The sequence below is a fragment of the Arachis ipaensis genome, chromosome B6 (assembly GCF_059453495.1).
Source record: "Arachis ipaensis isolate K30076 ecotype BB chromosome B6, ASM5945349v1, whole genome shotgun sequence".
NCBI lineage: Eukaryota > Viridiplantae > Streptophyta > Magnoliopsida > Fabales > Fabaceae > Arachis > Arachis ipaensis.
In genome coordinates this window covers 144,062,734-144,084,048 of record NC_142441.1, presented here as the reverse complement: position 1 = coordinate 144,084,048, position 21,315 = coordinate 144,062,734, and the positions used below count along the sequence as shown (strand labels likewise).

General features: G+C 36.3%; 1 protein-coding gene and 1 pseudogene across 1 annotated transcript; one reads left to right on the top strand and one right to left on the bottom strand.

Annotated features, from left to right (window-relative positions):
- The first annotated feature begins 3,649 nt into the window (after positions 1-3,649).
- On the top strand, positions 3,650-6,780 carry LOC107605167 (serine/arginine-rich splicing factor RSZ22A). The gene is made up of 6 exons (XM_016306945.3): positions 3,650-3,791; positions 4,135-4,245; positions 4,489-4,577; positions 5,506-5,722; positions 6,059-6,172; positions 6,452-6,780. The coding sequence occupies exons 2-6, from the start codon at positions 4,157-4,159 to the stop codon at positions 6,486-6,488; spliced, it is 546 nt and encodes a 181-aa protein (XP_016162431.1). The 5' UTR covers positions 3,650-3,791; positions 4,135-4,156; the 3' UTR covers positions 6,489-6,780.
- Positions 6,781-9,169: 2,389 nt separating this feature from the next.
- LOC107647528 (purine permease 21 pseudogene) lies at positions 9,170-10,291 on the bottom strand (annotated as a pseudogene).
- Between the last annotated feature and the right edge of the window lie 11,024 nt (positions 10,292-21,315).

Sequence of the window (21,315 nt, the reverse complement as noted above, 5' to 3'; positions counted from 1 at the left end):
GTTAATAGAATGGCTTTTATAAGTATTGGGTTTTGGACCACTTTTTCGGTCTGATTCTGTTTCTCAATTCTGATAATTTTGATAGTTGTTCAAACCGGACAAGCCTTCGGTTAGCAGTTGAACTGATTATTGAAATTGGTCATTGAGTACCAAAAACTAAAAAAGTAACTATATATATCATTAAAATAATAACAATAATAAAATAAAATACGTTATAATGGGTTTCATTAAATAGTTTAGATTTAATTTGAGGAAGGGAGAAGGGTAATTTAGGATTTTTAATTGAATTTTTAGTGTTTGGTTAATTTTGTCATACGGAATATTTTTTATGAGTACAATTTTAATTTCTTTTTCATGGATAAATTTGTCTTCGTAAGTAGAAATGGTAATTTACTCTCGAATTAGACCCTAATAAAAGGAAAAAGTATGAGAAGTCAATGTATGTTTTATAGGGATGTCAATGGGGCGGGGCAGGGGCGGGGGATACCTCCCTGCTTCCCATCCCCGCCCCCAGAATTAATCCCCGTCCCCGCCCCATTCCCCGCCATGGGGAATAATTGTCCCCATCCCCATTCCCCGCGTTCCCCGCATTCTCCGCGGGGCCCCATTCCCCATCTCCCTATGTACATTCATATGAAAATTATAATAAAAAAAAAAATCAAAAAACCAAAAAACAAACTACAAAATATTATTACAAACACACAAACATATCTTATCCAAAATTATAAGTCCAGAAATATAATATAGCAAATTATAGTCTATAAAATAAAATCTTGAACAATAGGGTTATGGTTTTTCAATGAGTGAAATTACTAAAAGAACTCCTATATTAGAAATAAAGTAAGGGTTATTAAGTAAGTTAAAAGATTCGGGGAATTATCGGGGATGGGGCGGGGATCCCCGCTCGGGTCCCCGCGCATGTCTCGGGGGAATTTCGCTCCCCATCCCCATCCCCACGGAGAAAATTCTCCACTATTGGGCCCCATTCGGGGCGGTCCCCGCGGGGATCCCCACCTCCTGGGGATTTTTGACACCCCTAATGTTTTATACAATGTGTACAATGGGGTTAAATTGAAATTAGAATTAAATTAAAGGCAATTAATTAATTTTGAGTAGTTTCCAATTTAAAATTTGAATCAAATCATGATTCCTGTCAGTTATGGAATCAAATTAGGATTACCTCCCTCTCTTAATACGGTGTGAACTTCTTCTCTCACTCTCTCCTCGAAGCAAAAGCCGGTACAGTGCAGCCACGGTTACCAGTTGCCGTTGGACATCGCACCGACACTCTTCCAACTGGCACCGTCGTCCGCGTACGTAGGGAGGTTGCGCATATTGTGTGAGTCGAGCTCCCGGCACCGCAATAACCTTGATGTCCAGTGCCTCTGTCGCAACCGGTTTGTGCCTTCTTCCTGTCGCTGGATGTTCACTTTCTCTGTGAACGTGGATGATTATTCTTGGGTGTTTAGTTGTAGACAATGATTGCTGGTTATGATTTATCTGACTATCAAGGTTTCAAAATGTTTTTTTACACGGTCATTTGGTTGGTAGCTAGTCGTTTTATAAAGTAATTATGTTGTTATTTATACACGTTCATATTGGATGTTCGTTTTTGTATGATTTTGGATGTTCACTTTCTCAGTTTTCGTGGATATTTATTCTTCGAGTAATTCAACAAGACCCAGGCAGCAGGCTGGCGCTGAGATGACGCGAGCGCGGGGGTTCAGGGCTGCAACTCACGTCAGCGACGCTAACAATTGCAGGTCACGGAAGTTCGGCCGCGTGAAGAGTGACGGAGGTTCTTCCGGCGAGGGCGTTGGCACAAGAAGGCAGAGCGCGACAGTTCCGGTCGGCAGGAACGGAGGCTACACGTCGCGCAGAAACAGAGCAGTAGGATGCAGGTTGCTGCGCACACGGCGGGGCGCCGGAGAAAGGAGAGTTTTTCTGCGGAACAAACAATTGGGTTTTTTGGGGGTAGGGTAACGGTGGGTGATGAAGGGTTAATGTGAAAGAATTTGGGGTAAATTGGGGGTAGATATCACAAAACTGAACAGGCAACTAGAAATTAGGGATAATGATATTTAATTTACATTATTAATACATATTGGGCCAAATAAACAGCCTATTGTATAGATACCTTATTGCCTCCCTAGTGGGACTCAAATAAAAGAGGAGGGAGTTTTAGTAGGAGTAACAAAAACAAAAAACAGCAACAAAACATACATGACACGCATTTCACATTTGTTTTCTATTTCACCTACCATATCATATACATGACACGCATTTTACATTTGTTTTCTATTTTCACCTACCATATCATATATAATAAAACACAAAATATTAACTATATAATAATTTTTTGGCATTGTCATCAAGATTAAGGTAAATTAGATTTTTATTAGAAGATATTTGTTATCATCATTATTTAAATATTCATCTTCTTGTGTAAAAAAATTGTATTCTATGTAGATAATCTACTATACATAAACCGCTGCTGTGTGTTACGATTTATGTAGACAATTCCCCTGTAGCCCACTTGAGATTTCTGGTTAGTAAAATTTGTTCAGAAACCGCTGCGCTACAACCTGTAGCGGTTTCTGCCCAACATGAAATCTCACGTAAACCCGCTACACCCTGTAATGAATTATGTTCAATTGGAAACCCCTACATTTCTATAGATACAGAAAAGTTAAAATTTCGTTTGTTGTATTAAAAAGTCGTAATCTAGTAAATTTAGTTTTCAAACAATTTATTTAAGTAACTTGCCCTAAAAAATATTTTTCTTTCAAATAATATTTATCTATCTTTTATTCTATTTTTCTTAATTTTTTAAAATTTAATAAGATCACTTTATAAAATAAGAATATATTATAAGTGAAATATAAATTTAATTATAAAAATAAAAAGATAATTTATTTGAATTAAATTAGATAAATTTTAAAAGTTAAACCTAAAATTTAATTTAAATTCAATACAAATTATTTTTAATTTTGATATATTTTATAATTAAATTTAAATTAGACTATATTCAATTAAATTAAATCATATTTTAATTTTTTTAACACTTTAAATAACTTTTTATAATTAAATAATAAATAAAATATAAATAAACACACTAAAATATAATTATAAACTAATATAAATATTAAAATATCATTTAAATTTAAAGTACTATATCTCTTATATGATCTTATTAAAATAGAAATTTAAATTAAATAACAAGTATTTCTTAGTTGATATTATTATTTATAATTGAATTTACAAACTATAAAATGTATAAATAATTTTTTATCTCATCAATTATTAATAATTTAATATTATTTATATAAAGATAGTAACAATTTATCCACAATTTTAACAAGGTTGTTAGCACAAAAATTAATTTTATTTTTGGAAAATATTTTATTAAAAATAATTAAATTTAATTAAAAAATAAATTTAATTAATTAAGACTTTTATATAATCCTAATAATTGAGTATTTTATATATTTAAAATTTTAATAATTAAAAAATAATAAAAATTAAATAATTTTAATTTTAGATCATATGTGACAGTGTTATATTTTGTTTTATTAATATAATAATAAAAGATAAAAATTCCCTAAATCAATGATGTCCAAAATATGACCGAGAAAATGACGTGGTGAGAAAAGGGCGTTATAAATTTGAAAATTCTACGCTCTCACACTCACGCGGCGTGCTTTGTAGGTTTGTTTCGTACTCAAAGCTCTCGAATTTGAGCGCAGGAGGCTGCTAGGGTTTTTCGCTTCTTCTTCCCCGCATCGCTTCAGGTTCAGATTTCTTGTCTAACTACGAATATATAATCTTCCATTATCCTCTTCACCTTTCAAATTCGCTCTCTTTAATTTTTTTTCTCTTCTTTCCAAAACCTAAAAGCTCCCTTTATATTTTACCCCAATTTTCCTAGAACTCACAGGTTTGGGTTTAGTTTTCTTGAAAATCTTCTTTATTATTCAAATATTTTACTGTATTTTTAATCAATTTGCGTTTATTTCTTCTTTTTTTGTGGATTATTTTTTAGAAGAGGTTCATTTTTTCTTGATTTTATGGACGTTTGTACGGATTCGAATCGAATTTTGGTTTAATTTGTGACTTTGATGTGTGAATATGCAGGCACTTGTTAAAGACTGAAACGATGTCCCGTGTGTATGTTGGTAATCTGGATTCAAGGGTCACAGAGAGGGACCTTGAAGATGAATTCCGTGTTTTCGGAGTTATTCGGAGGTAAACGAAGGAACTTTGGTTGATAAATGATAATGTTTAAATTTGGGGTTTTTCTTGAAATTCATGCTTGGTTAGTTGTATTTATCTTGATGATATTATATTGTTAGGCAATGAATTGAAATCACTCAATTATGTTGGTTAATTTACCGGTTAAAATTTTAAGGCATTACAAATTTTCAGTTTTTTTTTTTTCTTTTTATTTTTCTCCTTTCATTATAAGTTTTGTGGTTCATGTGTGTGCAGTGTTTGGGTTGCAAGGAGGCCGCCTGGTTATGCTTTTATTGACTTTGATGACAGTAGAGATGCGCGTGATGCTATTCGTGAATTGGATGGTATGTTTTTGAAGAATTGTTGAAATGCATTAAAATGATGAACATTCATTTACCAAATTTGCAAAGCAATTTAATCTTATCTGCTAATGTATTATTTGTTTTTACCCCTTTTCCGGTTTGATATGTTGAAGGGTTTTCCTCAACTTCGTATTTAACTCTACTTTCTCGTTTGAGGGAGCTCTCTTTCTTCTACTTCTACTTCTGGCTTGCAAATGTCTTATGCAAGCAGGCCTGCAGTAATGGTTTTTTCGTTAGTCTTCATCAAAGTCTGCTGATTTGTAGAGTTTGACACTTTGACTGCATGTAAAGAGAATTAAGAGTATGAACAGAGGATATGCACTGCTTTGGAGTGTTATGGCAAGCTACACATCTGTTGCATAATGGGTTTGTTTTATGAGATGTGTGCTACTACACTTAACCCATGGGCCACGTGAGTGCTGCCTGTGTTCTGTATGTCCCCCTAAGAGCTATATGTGCTCCAATAAGTCGTTATCGACCAGTGGTCAAATGAACTTCTGAAAACATTATGGTAACACAATTGTCTTTACTCAGAATGAAGAACTTTGTTCCCACTTTTGCAAAATATGATACTACTGTGTTTTCACAGATTGTATGATGGTTTACTTATCCCCAAGTTTGTGTGCATGTTATATTATCTTATTATGTTGTTTTTTTGTATTGTAATAAGCAGTGCTCATGTCTAGTTACAAGATTTATCATAACTGAGACTGTCAGCCTAAAGATAATGTTCTTGCAGGGTTATGGTTTGATTAACCAAGATTTTTCCTTTTTAATTATTGTGTGAGGAAACCATAAAAAAAACTCAATATCTGTTTTGCTGGAAGTTTTCTCTTTTTTAATGTTTCTATTATGATTTTTATCCTACTTCATATTTTCTTGATATTTTCATTTTCATTCTGTGGAGCAGGCAAGAATGGTTGGAGGGTAGAGCTTTCTCACAATTCAAGAGGTGGAGGTGGTGGCCGTGGAGGTGGCCGTGGTCGCTCTGGTGGTTCTGATTTGAAATGCTATGAGTGTGGTGAACCTGGTCATTTTGCTCGGGAGTGTCGCTTGCGTGGTGGTTCAGGAAGACGTCGTAGCCGCAGCCCACCCCGATTCCGTAGGAGCCCAAGTTATGGTCGGAGGTGAGTTTGCTAACCTATATTCTAACTTAACCTAGTGTGCAGTTCTGATAGCATTGGTTAGTTTATCCTTATGATAACATTATATTGTGTTTTTTATAACTAATGATTGTTCCCCGAAATTGTTTGATAATTCTTTGTGCAATTGTAAAATATATGGATGTATATGAATGATGTTTTTGTATAAAATTAGTTTTTCATTATTACTGTAAGTAGTGAAAGATGAAAGTACAGGTCATAATGTTGCCGTCTATATTTTGCATTTGAAATTGAAAATTGTATGTTTTGATAATCCTGATCATTGCTTTTTGCCCCACCCTTTTTATTGGCATGAATCAGAAGTTACAGTCCCCGTGGACGGTCCCCTAGGCGCCGCAGTTTGTCACCTCGTGGACGGAGCTACAGCAGGTCACCTCCTTACCGTGGACGTGAGGAGTTACCATATGCCAATGGGTTAGGTTTCTTCCTGTCTTTAAATATTTCGTAGCCCTTTCCTTCCTGTGTATTGTTAACCAATGTTGCTTTCTCTCTGATTCTGTTTTGAGGTTGTAGTTTCTACTTTGCAGTGCTTTCTATAAGATTCTGTTTTTAAAGAGGAATGACAAATTAATATATTGAGTGGAATATTTAGGACCTGAACTATGCTTTAATTAAAGATAGAATCTGTATTCAAGTTTTTGCTCTGTGCCTGACTTGCAAAGATGACTTAAGATTCTTCTTAATGGCATGCAGAAATGGCATTAGGGAACGTCGCCGAAGCAGAAGTTGAAATTTAAATGTTGGTAGCTGCAGTTATTAAGAGGATAATGAAATTATGTTAATCAATGGTGCTTGGACTGCACCATAAGTATGTTTTGTTGGGCAATGCCCTGAGACTCCACAGTTCTACTCTTGGATTGGATTAGTTACTTGAATTCTCGGCTTGTGTTGCTTTTATCTATGAAGAAAATTTTTAGTTCCATTGCAGGTAATTGTTCTTTTAAGGTTGGTTGATACTAATCTGTTGAAGAGAGTTCCAGATCTTTCTAAATATATGCTTTTCTTCTGTGTTGAGGTTTCTACTGGTACTCTGCTTCATTGCTTTTCTGCTTCTTCGTTCAGTGGATTGTAGTCTCTGGCTGCCCTTCTCTGCAATTTTCGATTTTTGAATGGTTGTGGGTCATAGCTGGCTACATACGCTGCATGCTTGTTTCATTGACTCGCCACTTGCAATGTGCACGCGCCAAAATTCTAATGGCATTTGTTTTTGTTAACATGAGAGTTTTTGCCCTGCATCGAATATAAGGGTTAGTCGGCCTGCATCAAACACTTCTGGCAGGTACTCCTCTGTTGGGCCGGTGGGTTTTTTTTGACATGTTAAACCTAGGTATCAGTGAGTGTGGATGGGAATTTCAATAGATAAATCTCAAATTATTGTGACCAAAATCATAACTATGCTGTTTAGAGATCATGACCCTCATTCTATGCCCTTTACATGTGATACAACAAAACAACAAAAAAGAACTTAACCTTCAGTTGGATTCAAATCTTTTGTCTCCCTTTTCTGTTTGCTTGAATACAATACTGGTGTTGCTTTTCCTTTCTGCAAAGAAAAGCATGTTGCATGCTTAAAATCGTTGGTGCTACTTATTTCAAATGTATTGAATTTTATCATTCATCCCCTGGTTTTATGGGTCTTATTAGTCGACTCTTGATTATGTTAACTTCTCTACCCTGCTAAACCACCGTTGTTAAAAGAGGTACTGGCGTAGGGCCACTATCCCTTTGGTTATTAAGGAATCAGGATACAAAAGTTTGATATTCAGCTTTCTTTGTCATCTTCTCTGCTGTTTGTTGGATTGTGTTGTGACTGATGAGGTTAACAAGGGATTGTCCAAAGAAGTTTTAACGGTTGTCGATTCTGAAATGTTACAATAGTCTTGTTGGAGAAACTTCATATTGCTGTGTTTACTTTTTAACAGTCCTTAGTATACCTAATGTTACATAATGTTAAATTAGGTATACTAATGTATTGTTTTTGAGAGAGAAATTTAGGCAGTAATATTTGTAGTTTGATGAAACGTCTGGAAAAGCGCATCACGATTAAATTCACCCGTCGAAAGAATTATAACACCTTAAAAAGGTTGTAATAAAACTTCTCCTTGCATGAAAGCATTGTTTTACGAAGAGTAAACTACCATTTGTGGTTTTATATTTACAAATGATTTATGGTTTAGGGTTTCTGTCAGATAAAAATATTTCGATGTTATTTTGTTTATGGGAAGAATGGATAATTTATTCCTTTTGTATTACTATAAAGTTAGTTTTGTTTATTTATAGATATATTTGTCAATGTTTTTTTACTTTTATAGGTAAAAATAATTTATTATTTTATGAATGAAAAATCTATTCATAATCGTTTAATAGCGTAGTATGTCAAATTTTTAATTTGTTTTTCCATTTTATTTTAATTTAATTTAGGTATGTTTTAAACTTTTAATAAAGTCAATTGAATTCTTTTTCACGGCACACTAAAATTTGCACCCCGTTGCATGTAGGGATGTCTATAGATCGGATCGTATCCGCAGATCTGCGGTAAATATCCGCATCCGATCCGAAAATTGCGGATACGATCCGATCCGCAAATTGATCGGATCGGATCCACTCTTTGCGGATCGGATCGCGGATATCTTCTCTACATTCGCGTATCCGATCTGTGGATCCGTAGATCCGCACTATAATAATTAAAAAATAAATAAATATATATATGTTCGGTATTATATTTACTTGTTTGTATGTTTTAGTTAGTAATTATTATTCATATATTGTATTGTTTTATTTTTGTTATTTAGAGAGAGTTTGATTAAAAATATTTTAGGAATAAATAAGTTTAAAAGTATGAAAGAAATATTTTTATCGAATTCTTTTACATAAAAATATGATTAAAAAGAGAAGGTTTAATTATGCGGATATATCTGATATCTGATCCGATCCGCATCCGATCCGCGGACACTCCCAGTTGCATGGTGTGCGCTAATGGGTTAAAATGACGTGTACGGTAAAAGGCATCACTTGACAAATAAATTAATTTGATTAAACGGAATATTAAATTTTGAAAGTGTATCTGTATTATATTTTATGCGTATTTTTGTACGTTCTTCCTATAAATAGAAGTGACTTTTAGCTTTTGAGAAGTGTTCATGTTAGTGTTTTGAAGAATGTTTAATGAATAAAGTTGAGTGGTATGGACATGTATTTCTAGACAAGGGTGTTTCATGGACAAGGTTGGCATGTACGCACACAGTAGTGTGTTTTGTGCATCAACGAGTGGTTTTGTTAACATACAAAGTATTGACCTATGAATGAGAAGGGAAATAAAGAAATTAAAGGACTAAATCTATTGTTGGTATAATTATTTTTACATATATGATAACGCAGGTTCCCACTGAAGCAAGCTTCCCATATCCCAATTTAAGCATTATTTTCTTCTAATGGTGAAGATTTGAGAAGGTGATCAGCACTATTTCTGCTGATAGTATTGGAGTTCCTATCATGATGATATACAAAGGTATGGTAAAAGTATGATACAATTCCCCATATAGCTAGAGCCAAAGTGACAGCCTTTATCCCATGCATTTTGTCATGAAAAATGAGCACTGCCAAAATTGGAACCAAAGGCACATTCAAAACGGATATGGCATTGGAAAAAAGGGAAGACACCTCAAAAATCAACCCTAAACAACCAACATGAAAGAGTTGCCAATTTATTGCTGTGAATGCCAATGTTAGCAAATAGGATGCCTTCCCCATTTCATACTCCTCCATATCTTCATGCAACTTACTCCATTCTCCACTCCCAAATAGTCCCACTAGAGTAATACAAGTAGATATGAAGGATCCATAAATTGTCACATCTATAAGCACTCTCATAGTGTTCCTTTTCAAAACCTTCACAAAAGCAAGTTGTATAAGGGAAAGGTAGAATCCATACGCCACGGACCCTGCTATCGTCGCTATTACTCCCACCACATAATGTCTCCTAGGGTTTCCGGTAGAAAAAAGTGCGCTTTCGGGTTGAAAGGCGGTGAGGGTGGTAGAGATAGTTAGAAGGACTAGAGAGTTTAGTATGTAGGGAGTGAATTTCATTGAATTAAGGAAGAAGGAGAAGAAAGCATTGAAAACTAACCTAGATGAGGTAACTAGTGCAAAAGTAGAGAGAGGAAGATAAGCTAACCCCATTGAATCAAAATAACAAGCTAATGACTCAACTATACCAAGTGTGACATAGATAATTGCTAGCATTAGTGTAGATGGCTCTGAATGAAGAACATTGATATTGTGATTGTCTTTTGGTGTTGATGATGAGATGCAATAATAAGGTAGTAGAATAGGGAAACCCCCAACTTGTACAAGTGTTCCAATCCATTTGCTTTTTCCATGTTTCTCATAGTACAACCTTCCTAAGATTGTTGCAATTGTTTGGCATGATATCACTAGCATGGCATATAAGGACAATAGCAACCAACGGTAGTTTCTTCTTTGGCTCTTGTTTCTTGTTGGTCCAAAACTGCTATCCTCCATTGGTTTTGTTTCTTTGGAAACTTTATCTACTAACAAGCATACATGTCAAGCTATATATACAGTGAAAAAATCTTCAAAATGGAGGCAAAAATAATAATCTAGATTCTAGAGCACCTCAGTTCAACCATATATTTTCAAACAATATTGGTGAAAGATGAGACTTAGTTTAAGAGAATATCTCATTTAAGTACTTTCTGAAATTTTTGTAATCATCAAATTGAATTTTGATTCACATGTTTCATGCCTATATCTTATAATCACAACCAATTGTATTTTATCGTATAATAAAAATAACTAATTTTTAAATTTATTATTTTAAAAATTATCTAATCACATAAATTTGATTAGATGACCGTGTAACATATATAATTATTAAATTTTTGTAAGTGCTACCAATTTCTAATTTCATAGCATAAGTTATTGGTTTATCTTCTTATTATTGAAGATGAATCTAATACGTACCAGTTATACAAAGTGGCACTTTTGGAGTTTTGGTTATCTGATCTCATGTCAAAACTAAACAAATTTGAAGAGAGAGAGAGAGAAAGAGAAAGAGAAAATAAGTAATTAAGGAACTGTTATTTCTTCAAAGAAAATTTATCTTGATTGATAAGTATATTAATTTTCTTATTTTGTTCACACGAATTATTGGCGCTTCGTTTCCTTTAAAAAACAAAGTTCAATTATGGATTACAATAGAGCTAGCTTCTAAAAGTGGAATACTATCCATCTCCATGAGTCTCCACGCTATATCTTTTGTGTCTGTAAGATTCATTCATTATTTAAGGGTTTTTCTTTTGTTCTTTTTATTTATGACCTTTCAACTCTTAACTAGAGCCATTGTCTTAGTAACTTATTCAAAAATATTATTAAAAAATCAGTCGTTAAATTAATTATTACGTATTTATATATTAATATAAGTGTTATTTAACTAATTTATAATATATTTATATTTTAGAATAAACTATTAAAATAATATCAAAAATTTATATTGTTGACAAAAATAACTCTAAAAAATACTAACGACAAATAAACTTGCGAAAAATTAAAAAAATTTGATAAAAAAAACTAAATATAAAATATATATTTAAAAAAACGTTAGATATCATCCGTGATGGATCTAAAAATTTTTAAAAGTACAAACAAAATATATATAATATATATTCTATACGGATGGTTATTTTTTATGTATATATAGCATGATTATTGTTATAATTATACTTTGTTATTGTAAAATATGATTATTTTTTAAAATATCTAATTTACAAATTAAAATACTAAAATAATAATTTAAATAATAACATATAATATAGAAATCTATTTTTTTTAGGTTTCATATTTAAAAAAAATTGAGTAATTTTTTTTAACAATACAATCAAAATATTTCTCTTCTATATATGTCAGTAACAATTATTTAAAAATTTACTTCTTATACAATTAGAAGCAAACTTTTATTGATATTCAAAGTTAAAAAAGTTCTTTCAATTAATGCAGTTGCTGCGAAAAAAACTAAAACTAATTTCAAAAGAAGATAAATAATACTCTTTTGAGTCGATTTCTAAGAAAAAAAATATCAATTTCATTTAAATTAAGAATTGATCATTCTAATGAACATCTAATATAAATTCTTAAATTGACTATTAAGTACTAAAAATTGAGTAAAAAATTATTTAGAGTCAAATTCAATAATTTAATAAGAACAAATAAATATTATTATCATGTATTACGCAAAAAAATTTCAAATTATAGCGAAAATGTTTGCCCCCACAACAATGATAATAGATATATCATATTTTGATACAAGATTTTGGAAGTATTATTAGAAAATTAAAAACTCTTCATCCTTAAATTTTATATTTTATCTCAAATAATTTTTTTAATTTTATTGTGAATGACCATATTATTGTTGATGTGCTATCTCCACTCGCCATTATCAATTAACTTTCCTCGATCTACGGCTCAGCCTTGCCCACCCGCAGTAGCATCCTCCTGAATTTTGATCTCGATAAAAAACACAAGAGAAAGATCAGTTATGATTTACGTTGGAAGAGGGTTGAAAAAGAAACTCTAATTTAATAGAAGGTCCAAGAGAAAAAGTTAGGGACTAATCTGATGTCCCTTAAATTCAAAATGACTTGGTTTGGAGTTGTCATAAAATAACAATACTAATGTATTTTGAGAGCAACGCGTATCACTTTACCTGACACGTCACATCTACAACCTTTATGTAAGAGAGCGAGTATTTTGTGAACTGGCTAAACCTGTAGTAAAAATGTATATGGTATATATTTAAGAATTTTGGAGACTAATTTAATTAATTTTTTTAGAGGACAAATTTATAAATAAAATAGTTAAATTCTTAGAGATTTGTCTGAAATATTATTCTATTTTTTATATATAAAAACAAATAAATAGTTATGTGGCACTTTTAGTCCAAAAAAAAAATCATATGGCACTTTAAGATATAACAAAAAAAAAATATAAAATCCAAGTACAATGAATGAAATTAAATATTCTATATATTGAAATATTTGATTTTATAGAATTTTAATATGTAAAAATATAAATAAATTTTAATCACTTTTCTTTTTAAAATTATACCTATAGTGCTGTAACATTGTGAGATATTATTTTTTTTATAGAGTAAATTTAAATTTTTTTCTACTCTAAAAATATTTCAATGAAAAAAAAATACTATTTCTAATATATTTTTTCAAGCTTGAACCTTAATAGGGATGTCAATGGGGGGCGGGAGATACCTCTCCGTTCCTACCCTCAAATTTTGTCCCCATCTCTATTCTAATCTTGTCATGTCTTCATTTTCGTTTTTCGTGTTTTTTGCGGGACCCATTTTTCATATCTTTGTATTGAACATTTATATGAAAATTATAGTAAAAAGTTTTAAAAAATAAAAAAAAATCACAAAATATTATTACAACACAGAAACATATCTTATTCAAGATTTCAACCTACAACTCCAAAAATATAAAATAACAAATCATAGTCTATAAAACAAAATCTTAAAAATACAACTTCCATTCTAAAAAAAGCCATAAAATAAAGTCTTCAACATCAAATATATTTTTTTTTATTGTCAGAATACAACTTTCAGCAAAAAAACTCCATGTCTCAGTTAAAATATAACACAAACATAAATATGTTAACATACATCATAAACAAAAATACCATATATTAAATAAAAATTTGACATAATAAAAAAATAATTACCTAAACTCCTAAATCCTCCGTATCCATTTCATAGTCCCAAGAAATTAAAATTTTCGACTCTGATTTATCTATATTATATCAATCAACAATTCACAAAAGTTAAATTTAACATGAAATTAAACTTTAATACCAAATAAAATTTGAGTTATTAGTACTTTTCACCTGAAGAGTGTATCCAATGTTAAGTGCAAATTAACGCCTCAACAAGTTCACATCACAATTTATTGTGATGTGGATGTATAACTCGACCACGAGTACTAAAAGCGGACTCTGAGACAACAGTAGAAATGAAAATGGCTAAAAAATCTCTTGCAATCTTTTGTAAGGTTGGATATTTTATTCCAATATTTTTTTCAGTAGCCAAAAATATCAAATTTTTTTAAATTTGTTTGATCTACCATAACACTCTCTTCTAAATAGAAATCCAACTCAATTTTCGCAGCACGGTCTTCAGATGTATCTTCCACAAATTGCAAATAGATAGAGTTAATTTTTTTTTGAAAATCCTTCATCATGTCCAACATTAAAGTAGAAGCTGAACTATCATCATTTGGAGCTTTTCTTTTAACCCTAGCCTTAAGTTAATATTCACATACTAATTCTTCCATCATTTTTTTGACCTTGCTCAGATAATTCTCGCTTTGAGATCCATATATTTTAGGAAAAAAATTTTCAACAATTTCATCTTATATCTAAGGTTTAAGATAGCTCACACAGCCATGACTTCATTAATTTGATCCCAATACTTTTTAAACTTACTAATCATATTTGTTGCCATTATATGAATCATGTCATTAGGACTAAGCATCCACTCATTCAATATCAATCTCATTTCACACACCTTGGAAAAGTACAAATTTGTGGTTGGATATAAAATGCCAAAGAACAATTCAGTCACACTATAAAAGACTTCTAATTTATCAACAAGTTCATTTACTATTTTTCACTCATCATCAAATAGTACAACTTTATACAGAAATTCACAGTGCCTTAAACATTCAAAAACTTCTTTATATGGCAATGCAGAAGTAAGTATTAGATAAGATGAATTTCATCTAGTTCTACAATCAAGTGCAAGCTTTCTCCTATAACTAATATTCAATTGCCTACAAATATCTTCAATTTTTTCTTTCCTCTTTTGTGTTGCTACCCAAAAAAATTATCTCTGATTTTTTCAATGGAATTATATATTGTATTCATGCCATCTTTCACAATCAAATTAACAATGTGAGCACAACAACATATGTGAAAAAATTCTCCTTTCTTAATAAAGTTAGATGGTGAAATCTTATCAAGTACAAGATGAATCATGGCATTATTTGGCCTTCCCATTCCTATCGAACCTGATAATCTTTGTACTGTTTTCAATATTGATTACTTTGGTCCCCTAACAGTACTAATCAGGCAAATTCTAATGTGATCATGCAAGTACTTAGTTCCTTGCTTCGTGTCACCACTACAAGAAAACACGTCTATTGCCACGCTTTTTGAGCTACCGCCACGCTTTTGAAAGGGTGACCTATGAAAGGGTGGCGGTTGCTCTATCGCTACGCTTTTTTCAGTCTATCGCCACGCTTTTTTTTGGCCACGCTTTTTTACAAATGGGCACTTTTAAAAGCGTGGCTGTAGGTGGGAGATATGGCCACGCTTTTAAAGCATGGCTGTAGGTGGGAGATATGGCCACGCTTTTACAAGCGTGGCAGTAGACGAGATATGGCCACGCTTTAAAGCGTGGCAGTAGACGAGATACGGCCACGCTTTTAAAGCGTGGCCATAGTAAGATATACAGCCACGCTTTAAAAGCGTGGCGAAAGCCTTGTTAAATTAAAAAAAAATTCTTTTCCTTGCTTGATCTTCATTGCTACACAATATAAATTTTTAATCCTTTTTTATTACCAAACCTACAAATATAGTATGCAATTTTTATTACAAGACATATCAAACAATAATTAGTGACATATATAATTTAGGGCAAGTTACTTAAATAAATAAATTTGAGAAAAGCTTTACTCAAATGTGCAAAACTGGATATGGTTACCCGTATGTGCAAAAACTGATTATTATGTAAACCGTGGCAACCCACCACGGTTTCACATTGTTCATAAACCGTGGTGAGTCAAGGCGGATTATGAAGGAGAATTTTTGAACGTAAACCGTGGCAGGTCACCACGGTTTACTCAGGATTGCTGGCGTGCATAAACCGTGGTGAGTCACCACGGTTTATGAAGAGATGGCGAAACACATAAACCCCTATGGGTCACCACGGTTTATGTGTGTGTGTCTATATAAGTAATCCGCGGAAGGTTAGGACGGATCACTTGTTGAATCACAAAAAAAGGAAATTGTTGTTGTGTTGAGAGGAAATTTTGGAGGCTTGAGGGGGAAGTGGGTGATGGAACCAATGGAGGATGAGAATCGTTTGTACCGACTAAACGGCATCGCTCACGTGGCAGGATATATCGACCAAGAGGTAAGTTATTGTTATTATTATTGTTATCAAAATTCATAGTAATATAACAATTGATATTATTAGGAATATTGTTAGTGAAAATATTTTACTATGTTTATTTGTGTTGTTATTCTGATTAATGTTATTTACATAAATATTGATATTATTATGGTTACTGTGAATCAAAATGTGAGGCATTCATTACTATTGTCTACTGATTAATGCATATTTTATTATGCTGATTTATCTTGTAAGTCTGGTTAATAGTATTTTTCTAAAATATTTTGTTATAATTGTAAATATTTTATTGAATAATATTTTTTATCCTGTTTTTATACCGTTATAATCAGTGCTTAGTATTCGTAGCTTAACTCTGTATTACACACTAAGAGAATATGTTACCCACCTTGTGCAGCCTAGTAGGGTTATTAGCGCCGTTAGGAGGCAGCAGAATATGCCCTTACATGACCGGATTATACCGTATCTAGAGACTGCCGGCTTGTATCATCTGGCTAGGCTAAACAGTCAGTGGTTCTGGGTTGATGAGTCTCTCCTTAGCGCATTTATTGAGCGGTGGCGTCCGGAGACCCACACGTTCCATATGCCGTTTGGTGAGTGCACCATTACTTTACAGGATGTTGCGTATCAGCTGGGTTTGCCGATTGATGGTGTGCCCGTTAGTGGGTGCTTGACTGAGTTTGAGAATCTTATGGAACACGGTAGACCAGCATGGGTGTGGTTTCACGAGTTGTTCGGGGAGTTACCTCCACAGAGTAAAATTAAGCAGATGACAGTGTGCTACACATGGTTCCACGAGAGGTTCCGGGTTCTCCCTGCAGATGCTACTGATGAGACCGTGCGTGTATACGCACGCGCTTATATCCTGATGCTGTTGTCGTCTCAGCTCTTTGCGGACAAGAACGCAAACAGGGTCCACCTTCGCTGGTTGCCTTATTTGGCATCGTTGGACGACTTGGGCAGATATAGCTGGGGCTCCGCTGCACTAGCCTGGTTGTATAGGTGTCTTTGTCGTGGTACAAACAGGAACGTCGTTAACTTGGCTGGGCCTCTACAACTACTACAGTCTTGGATTTTCTGGAGGTTTCCCACTATGAGGCCCACTGGTTTTGACCGGTTCGGCTTTCCTCTTGCTTCCAGGTATGGTTTAGTATGTTCTGTTAATAAATTGTAAATACATCATGTGTTATGGTTTGTTTTGACATCATCTCAATTAATTTTTTAGGTGGGCTGAGTTTGTGCCGAGGAACGATGCAGGGGCACAGAGATTACTTTCTGCACGCCTTGCACTGGATAGGCTGCGTGTCCACGATGTGAGTCATTTATTTATTACTGATAGATGTACTAGTTTTGCTTAAATGTCACTGTCTCAGCAAACTCGTACTTATTATATGCAGTTTGTGTGGGAGCCTTATTCTTTTGTTGATGTTGGTACTGTCATTCATCCGGAAATACTAGCTGACGAGCATCGACGCCTATGGACGACCGTCACTAGCCTCATATATTTTGCTGCGATCGAGTGGCACCAGGTCGATAGGGTTCTACCCCAGTTCGGCGGTGTTCAGCATCTCCCGCAGCCAGCTCTGAACATAGATTGGCTACACGCGAAGGATGGCAGGGGTGGGGACCGGTGGTTTCCTTCATATTATCGGGAGTGGCACCAGCATTGGGAGGACAGGCTTCAGTCAGTCATATGGGTCGATCGAGTCCTCGACCCTGGTCCATCATCAGACTACTTGGATTGGTGGTGCCGTGTGGCGCACAGGTTCCTATCCCCAGATGTAGCATTTCAGGATCCGAGGCCGATTGTGTTGACTGAGGAGGCGCGTCACAGAGGGTCGTCACAGGCACCTCCTAGAGTGCACGTTTATGACAGACCAGATAACAGACGAGTCGATCGGCGTCGCCGTATAGGGACCCGGACCACTGATCGCGAGTGGAGGGAGTTTGCCGAGCGTTTGGAGGAGGACGTTCCTGCAGCTGAGCCTGGGGATGCAGTGGACTACCGCGTTCCTCGACGTAGAGGCAGACGGGCAGCTGCGCGGCCTAACCGTCGAGGTGCGCCTGACAGAGCACCATCCGAGCAGGGCGACGGCAGCCATCACGTGACCGATCAGGAGGTAGTTGGATCAGCATCAGCTATGGATCAGCCGACGTTCGAGGTGGGTACTAGCTCTCAGCTGTTTGGGAACGTTAGCCCACATGCATTTGCTCAGTTTACTACCGCGGCAGTTGGGATGGACATTGATGATCATGTTACTGAGTCCGAGTTCTACATGGACATAGCAGACATGCTTAGGGATGACTATAGGCCACAGATGCCTGCGGAGCATGCCCAGTTTGCTGATCAGCAGCCCAGGAGTGACGATGTTCAGGCTCAGTTGCCAGTTGACCTCAACGAGCCTGCAGGTTCTCCGTTTGACCCATGGTTTGCTTTAGGAGGGACACCTGCATCTGCTTTCAGTGCCGCTCCCGCACAGCCCTCAGTAGCAGCGCCAGATCACAGACCCAGGCGTGTGAGGCGTCCTCCATTGTGTGGCACCGGAGGTCACCTGATTGGCCAGCTTGACGATGCTGACAGTGACACCATTGAGGATTCTGATTAGTTATGTTGTATGTTCATATCTGTTAGGGACTTTGTTATTTTATGAATTGAGCTTGCTACTTAGTTTTTATGACTTTCAGTCTTATGTTAAATGTTATTGGTCTTTTGACGAATCCTATTGACTGGTTTCAGCTTATTTCATATGTAGAGCAACGGTTTATATTATAATGCACAAAAGGAACCACACATTACTAGGTAAAATAACAGGAATTTATTCATCTGAATTTTTTGCATTACATAAAACTCTTGACAATCACAGACCTAACCAACAATAAATTACTAACATTACATAGACGCTTACGCAACTAAAACATGTTGGACTGCATAATACACGACATGAGATCTACGCATCCCCTCCACCACTCTGTCTTCGCTGGGGGCAGCTCCTCCGCGTATGCCCAGGCTGACGGCATAGCCCACATCGCTTCGGCTGGTCCACCTGAGACTGATCCATACTACCACGGATCCTAGTTGCCTTTGGACGACCTTCCTTTGCACGCCGCATATTAGGGTCAGGAATGATGGTAGGCCCAGCGTATGGAGGCCATAGTCCTTCAGGGATAGGTGGGAGAAACCCCTGCTTGTAAACGTTGAACACCTCACTCATACGATACACCTCGTGAACATATGACGCCCAGTTTAGCCGAGAGTAGGCGCAACACGCGATGGCATGGCAACAAGGATAATGCAGCGCCTGAAAGTGGCCACAATCGCATTGGTGATCTTTAAGAGAAACTCTATAACTACCCAGGGAGAAGTTGCCGGTTGGTGTTGTCTCCGCGACGGTGTACTCGGACTGCTGCCTGTCATATAATGTCACAGTGAAGCACCTAGAGTCTCTTACGTTCCGATCAATGGCCTTGACCAAGGCCTGACAGAATTCATGCCCAGATCCGACTTGTGCCTCTGCTGTCTGTCCCCGTACCACAAATAGCTGAGCTAGCCTCCCGTAGGTTGACTTAACCAACGATGTGACCGGTAGGTTGCGAGTTCCCTTCAAGACGGAGTTCACACATTCACTGATGTTTGTGGTCATGTGCCCGAATCGACGACCACCATCCTGATGTTGGGTCCATTTGTCATACTCCATCCGGTTGGCCCAGTCACACATTGCTGGATTCTCAGTCCGCATGATGTCAAACCAGTAGTAAAACTCAGCCTCAGTCTTTGCGTAGGCAGCATTCACCAACATCCTCCTTGAGTCCTTACCTTTGAACGTTAGGGCGAAATTCGCTGCTACATGCCTAACACAGTAGGCCCGGAAAGCCCGAGGAGGCAGCCACCCAGTCTCAGGTGCCTCAAGCGCTGCCTTGATCCCATTATGCCTGTCAGAGATAACAAGGATACCCTCCTGAGGAGTCACATGCTCTCGGAGATTGGTCAAGAAGAATGACCACGACTCTGCATTTTCCCCCTCCACAAGGGCAAATGCTATCGGGAGGATGTTCGAGTTTCCATCCTGAGCGATCGCCAACAGAAGCGTCCCTCCATACTTCCCATACAAATGGGTACCATCAATACTGACGAGGGGCTTGCAATGCCGGAATGCCTCGACACAGGGTGGAAATGTCCAGAATAGCCGGTGAAAGTACTCCGTGGACTCATCAACCCTACCACCAACTCGAACAGGAGACGTCTTCAGCACCGTGATTGTTCCCGGCATTGTCGCCTGGATCCCTAGGATCCAACATGGCAACTCCGCGTAAGACTCTTCCCAATCTCCATATATTTGTGCCACTGCCTTCTGCTTAGCCATCCAAACCTTCCTGTAACTAGGCCTGAAACCGTAATCAGCTTCTGTCGCTTGTTGAAGTACCTTTACCGTAACCGCAGCATCTGCCCTAACCATAGGAAGAACCCTCGCACAGATAACGTGGTAATCCAGCTGACGGTGATCACTTGAAATAGAAGTTGCGAGGCATGTGTGTGGCCCGTTGTACCTCCTAACCTCCCAAGTCCCTTTTCGTGCACGAAGCGCTACACGAATCAACCAAGTACAACCCTTGCCGAAATCCTTACATTTTCCATGATACTTCAAATGATCCGATTCAATGACTCTGTACTCAACACCTCGCCGGATGCTATAATCTTTTACACTCAGGACAGCTTCATCCTTACTTTGGAATGATTGGCCAATCTGAAATTCTGCAGAAGATCCCCCCACTCTGTTACCATTGTCTTCCTGTTGACCAAGGGCTTCCAAGTTTAGTGTCGAGAAGTGTGGAGGCTGCTGATGAGAACCGGAACTTGATGGCCGATGCTGCGGATGTGGATCGCCACCGGTGTGATCGTCGCTGTCACCATCAATATCAACAGGCTCCTGCTCAGACTCATCGTCACGCATTGCATTCTCTACTTGATCAGGTGCACCATAATCTTCAATATAAGGTACGAGGCCGCCACCGGTGTCCACAACGTGGGAAGGCTCAACAACTACTGCATTCTCCAAAGGTATAGAACCAACAACCTCCGTTCGGGCTAAATCGACCGCAAACGAAGGTGATTGAACCGGCGGAAGAACCGGTCTGACCGCAGGCATCGAACTAGATGCACCAACCGCGGAACCTGGGCAAGGAACTGGGGCGGATGCCCCGGAACTATCGACACCAACCTCCAGCTTCGCGAACAACTCATGGATTCTGATCTCGGGAAAACTCCTTACACAGTAGAACAGAACCCTTATATCTTCATCAGCTTTAACCGCAAATGTTTCATACTGAACACCGGTCGATACAA